This window comes from Plasmopara halstedii (genome assembly GCF_900000015.1).
Source record: "Plasmopara halstedii genome assembly, contig: Scaffold_672, whole genome shotgun sequence".
Lineage (NCBI taxonomy): Eukaryota > Oomycota > Peronosporomycetes > Peronosporales > Peronosporaceae > Plasmopara > Plasmopara halstedii.
Window position 1 is genome coordinate 413,411 of NW_020187589.1, and position 5,498 is coordinate 418,908.

At 41.0% G+C, this 5,498-nt stretch overlaps 2 protein-coding genes across 2 annotated transcripts; both read left to right on the top strand.

The window, feature by feature from the left end:
• Positions 1–282: 282 nt before the first annotated feature.
• On the top strand, positions 283–2,073 carry PHALS_13695 (uncharacterized protein; the record flags this gene model as incomplete). Its single annotated transcript, XM_024729500.1, has 13 exons — positions 283–332; positions 497–544; positions 624–631; positions 692–723; positions 798–860; positions 1,228–1,231; positions 1,303–1,342; positions 1,428–1,440; positions 1,515–1,595; positions 1,671–1,737; positions 1,818–1,837; positions 1,896–1,959; positions 2,057–2,073. 13 exons carry the CDS (start codon positions 283–285, stop codon positions 2,071–2,073), a joined length of 507 nt encoding a protein of 168 aa, XP_024579871.1.
• A 748-nt stretch (positions 2,074–2,821) lies between these two features.
• PHALS_13696 (uncharacterized protein) lies at positions 2,822–3,360 on the top strand (the record flags this gene model as incomplete). The annotated part of the gene is made up of 2 exons (XM_024729501.1): positions 2,822–3,256; positions 3,325–3,360. 2 exons carry the CDS (start codon positions 2,822–2,824, stop codon positions 3,358–3,360), a joined length of 471 nt encoding a protein of 156 aa, XP_024579872.1.
• Between the last annotated feature and the right edge of the window lie 2,138 nt (positions 3,361–5,498).

Below are 5,498 nucleotides of genomic sequence, written 5' to 3' on the forward strand. Positions count from 1 at the left end.
AAGACGTGCTTAAGAAGCTGGTGTCTGAAACGGAGGGTGATGATATAAATATCTTAGGACATCAGCATTTCGATTTACTGGTGAAGTATGCGACTTTTAGCGAATTTCCAAAATTGATGGTCGATCACTTGCGAAATGTTTTGATCGACAAGGCGATTCTCGCTTATAAAAAGAAGTCCCTATACTTGGACTTTGTGAAAGACGCGAACTCAGTGACACCCAGGTAATACGCGAACAAGATATTTCAGGCGATACGAAGTGTCGAGTGTCGTGATAATCCAGATGATGTGGTTTGACTTATCAAATGAGTCGTGGTGTCATTTGAAGCGTCGGTAAGAATCACGGATTTGATATTTTGAGCATGCAGTTTAGGATCAGTTTGAGCGAAAAGCGCTGACTTTGCTTGAGCTAATTTGAAACAATATTTTTTGGTTGTATTTGTGTGTTATTTGTTACTGAAAAGAACTAAAATTTATTCTTTATGACTTATCGATAGCAAAAGTACCAAGTCAGTCGTTCCGTTACTAGTAACGACTGGAATAATGTTCGTGTTGCGTTGGCCTGTGCGTCACGGCTCGGTGCTTGACTCAACACAATATTTTAGTGACTTACTACAACAATAGTGACGACAGTAAGTTTGTGTTATCTAACGTATGACCGCTCGCTCTTGACTACAAAGTTGGTCATATAGCACCGAGGTATCGAGTTTTAAAAAATACCGCAGTACTGTGGAGGCGAGAGATCAGCGCACGGTTAATGTGAGTTGTACTGTTGTCACTTTGTTGACTAAAGTATAGGGAGCTGTAGCCAATCGGTCGATGATGAATAGTTTAGCACTTGAGATCATGTCAGTACTTATCGTATAAAGTGCGGATATATCATAGATGTTTTTTGTCCGAAGGAGAATAGTACATTTGAATTTCCAGCTTTGTCAAAATACTCTCGACAATTTAATTACGTACTTATACAGAATAATGTCTATAGTATCTTATTATCTTATTTTCTACTTGACTTTCCAAGGATGCTCCCACTACCAAAGGAAGTATGTAGAAAAATATCAACAAAGGCGATTATAATATCTCGAATACTGATGCGCGAGTATTAAGTTTTTACACCATTTTTAATCAAATCCGTTTTGCAAGCATCGTTCCTACAGCAATAATTAAAAGAAACAGCCCAGACTAGGACGATGTTGTTCCATTCGCCACAAATGCTCCCATTACCTAGCGCAGTACGGGATGATTAATATCACCTTGTCTTGAGCCATCAAGCTACTAAAACATCATTTTGTCCACAATCCAGGATTGCTACGTGAATGCGAGCTGCTCACGGACATAAGGACGTCCGTTTGTAGGAAGGATAGGAGAGAATCAGGCAAATGAGGTTCTAGATTAAAGAGAATCTTCTTCATATCGAGCCCATTAAAGACGCTCGACAAAAGTAAGTGTGCACATTTTCCAAAATCGACGACAATCAGGCTTCAGCCCAATAAAAACATCGTCAACATCCGCTAGAGGAGACTTGGTGCACGTATTACGAATTTCAATGTGATTACTGCCGGACTGAGCTGGTCCAATTCTGATACTCTAACTAATGTAAGAACCAAACTTTTGGCGTCCTTTTCTGTTTACGTCGTTCTTTGATAAAAGATATTTTGAAAAAATGCTAAGGAGCCGCCGGTCCCAGGGTTCGATTACGTTCGACATCGCCTTGTTGTGGAAACAAAGCGTAACGATGGTACACTTTGGTAATCAAGATTTCTTAGTGTGATTTTGTCAAATTCAAACAATGATATTGGAATTATAATCAAACGTCAGTAAAAATGAAAATAAGCAAGGTAAGATTTCAATATATATTGACTTTGTGGCACGGATATGAAGCCTGCTTTTGTTTAGTACGACATGGGCTTCAATCACAGCTCCCTGCGTATGGCAATACGTGAACAACTTGATGAGACTCGTAAGGTTGAAAGCTTAAAAACTTGGTTCATTTCTTTCTATCATGCCTCATATCGCCGTTTAAATGTTGTTACTGATCTGACGCTGTGCTACTGTAGGCTCTAATTTTGATTAAGTCTCTGTTTTAGGATGCATGTTTCGCTATGGCAATGCGTGATGTAATGAAATTGGTCACTTACATCTCTGTGGATGAGAGATCAAATGCCAGTATGCTTGTTTGTACCACTGTATTGAAAACTTCGCGATCAACGCTGACTGATAAACAGCACAAATCCTATTAGAATTATAGACGGAGCCATCAGGACAGACAGTCTGAGCCAAATGACACGCAAAATTTCAAATAATGTCTACAATCAAACACAACGCTACTACCGAGCTTGCTCTCAAACTGAATAAGCCTAATTATGTGCATTCTATGATCACGCACTGCGCTCCAGTGGCCAGGAGTCAGATCTTGACCGTAATCAAACCCAGTTTTTTCCGCATAAATTTCTCACAAATCGTATCTGATTGGGCGAAACTACATTATTTAACCATCAAACTGCGACGTTTAGGTTGTAAATCGTGGGACCGCAGCGGCTACGCACATGTTGATTCAACATATTTGACCCGTAAACATATATTGCCACCGCAATCTTGTTGACCAACCTGAAAAATTCTCTTGAGTTTTGTATGGCCGTGCTCTCAGTCCGTTATTTTAAACGCTTTTTTCTTTTACATGTACCTCATTTTAAATTATGCCTGCTCAACATCAATCTATGCACTGCTCTTCATTAAATGTCACCGAGAGAACAAGATTTGCTGAGATCTCGCCCCTCAACACGCAGCGAGACGCTCTTCTAGCTACAATTCTTTCTCGAAATATGGAAAAATCGACGTCGAACAAAAAGCGAAGCTGCCCGTTTGATGAACCAGCCAGTCGTCGTCACTCTAATGATGACATTAAAGCACTTCAGCACGACGTTGAAGAACTGGAAATTAGGCTGGCGGCCGTTACGAGAAAAACCATTAAGCCAACAAAAAAACTTCGTTCTGTCCACCACCACACCATATTGCAAGCCTGCTACCAACAGGCACAACAGAAAATAAATGCCAAACGCAGCTTCTCAGTCTTACCGAAATGTGGTCAGCTTGAGTATGAGCACAAGTTGGACGAACCGGTATATCAACGGTTAAATAAAAGTGTTGCCCTCCAGTACGAGCAACTGGCTCAAGTGTTTAGTGACGCTGGACTCAATCAAAGCCGAACGGACTACTATGATGCTCGAGTGGTCACTGGCACCCAACAGGGTACATTTGTACGCTTTTCATTGGCAAAAATAGCCCCATTTGCAGTCGCTGCTGTTAACAGTGCCTTGTGGAATAGTGTAAAGAAGAACTCAGTGCTAAAAGTGGGAGCTGATCACGTCTTTGAAGGTAGCAACAGTAATACGGTGTATCTCAAGACAGAGTGTATGCTGCAAGGAGATTCAAGCTTCATTCCTGTTCTGCTCCGTGGTGTATGTCGTCGCTTCGTGGAGTCAGACCGTGTGGTTGTCGTGTGGGAGGGCACTGGGGATTGGCCAAAGGATTATCTGCGTAGTCATCCAAGCTGCGCTCCGATCCGAGAGCGTGGATACTGCGTTGTTCAGACACTACAAAGTGATAAAAACAACAATGTGTGCGCTCCACCGCTTAGTTTATTTCAAAGCTGCATCTGCATGACCCCAGGGCTGTCGGATGATATCGATATGAATCAGCCAGAATGCATTCAAATGCTTACTGATGTTGTCATTCCCTCCTACCGTAAATTATTAGACGCACGCGAGCACATCCTTGAAAATGCCCTTCTTGACGAGATGATTGACTTAAAGACTGGTGGTTCTAAGTTCAGGTTATAATGTTAGTACTATCGCAATAGATAGGGTTTTGCTACAATAAACACGTCATTTTATTGCACTGGTTAAGGATAAAAGCCCTAAATCACCCAGATATTTCTGGTAACGTGTGTTTTGACGGCTCAATATTCATTCCAATTTGGACATCGCCACAACTCAACATCGCTCCAATCTGCGCAGATCAAACTCTACCTGGAGACTGCATATTTATCATCAGAATACATACTGCATACACAATCATTTGAATGTCGTGCAGATAAAAAGCTTGGAAAATTACTTTTATTTCCGGCTTTTGAGAATAAACAAATAAGCTGAAATCTGATCTTAAAAAATGACTTAAAAAACCATGAATTACTTTGAAAATTGACAGTCCAGAAATTTTCAAATTCAGAGTAGAACCTGCATTACTTCCAAACTGTTCTTTGTAGACTGTCTCTGCTTTTCTGTAAAAAATTGATTACTTACCAAAGATAAGCGTACAAAGGACGGGAATGTGTAAAACGATGCTATAGCGCTATGTATGTTTTGTAAAGCATCTGCGTCAATGCTGTCGCATTTGACAAACTTTTTGACGAAGCTCCGCTTGACCACCATATTGTTAGCCTCCATATGACCTAATCAGTCCCTGATCGACAACACTTTTGCAATCGACTAAGGCCAGTTTACGACCGAAAGGATTTGATGATTTCCATTAAAATAGCCTAAGTCGACTTGTTGGAGTCTCTGCTTAATCTTACATACACATGCTAAGTCGTGTAGGCTTGAGACGGAATCGAGCGGTAGATTGTACACAACGGCCAGTAAAAGGTACAGTGCATAGTATAGCTGGTCACTGCCTACCTCAATAACGCCTTTCCTGAGCACAGGCAGCGACTGCGTCGTATTTAGGGTTTAAGACAGGATGGATGATCATGTATCACGGCCTTGGCACACCAGCTAATGTAAATTTTGCAAGATTTATGCACAAAGTATTCAAGATATGAAATGCGTATAACACGAAACAGTCTCGACAGAATCAGCTCTTTTTGATGTGTTTCAGATGACAAAGTCTCAAGGCGCAGCGCTATCACCACAAACTTTCTACTAATGTGGCGTTACCCAGTCGTCAATTCACTATGTTGTTGTCCTTAAGTCATGAGCTGATATACTACTTCAGTCTCCCATGATACTAATACAAATAACAACACACAAATATGATCAAATGTATTGTCTAAAGCAAAAGTCAGTCCTCGCCTCTAATGCTCAAACTGATCCTACACCAATGCTCAAACTTCTAAATCCGTGATTCTTGCCGAGGCTACACTGATACGTCAAACCACATCATCTGGATTATCACGACACTCGAAATTCATATCGCCTGGAGTATCTCACTTTCGTGCTACCTGGTTGTCACTGAGTTCGCGTCTTTCACAAAGTCCAAGTAAAGGGACTTCTTTTTATAAGCGAGAATCGCCTTGTCGATTAAAACATTCCGCAAGTGATCGACCATCAATTTTGGAAATTTGCTAAAAGTCGCATACTTCACCAGTAAATCGAAATGCTGATGTCCTAAGACATTTATCTCATCACCCTCCGTTTCAGACGCCAGCTTCTTAGGCACGTCTATTGCTTCTCTTTTTGTGATCACGAGAGCGGCGTGATAAAAATAGTCGCAAAGATCAGC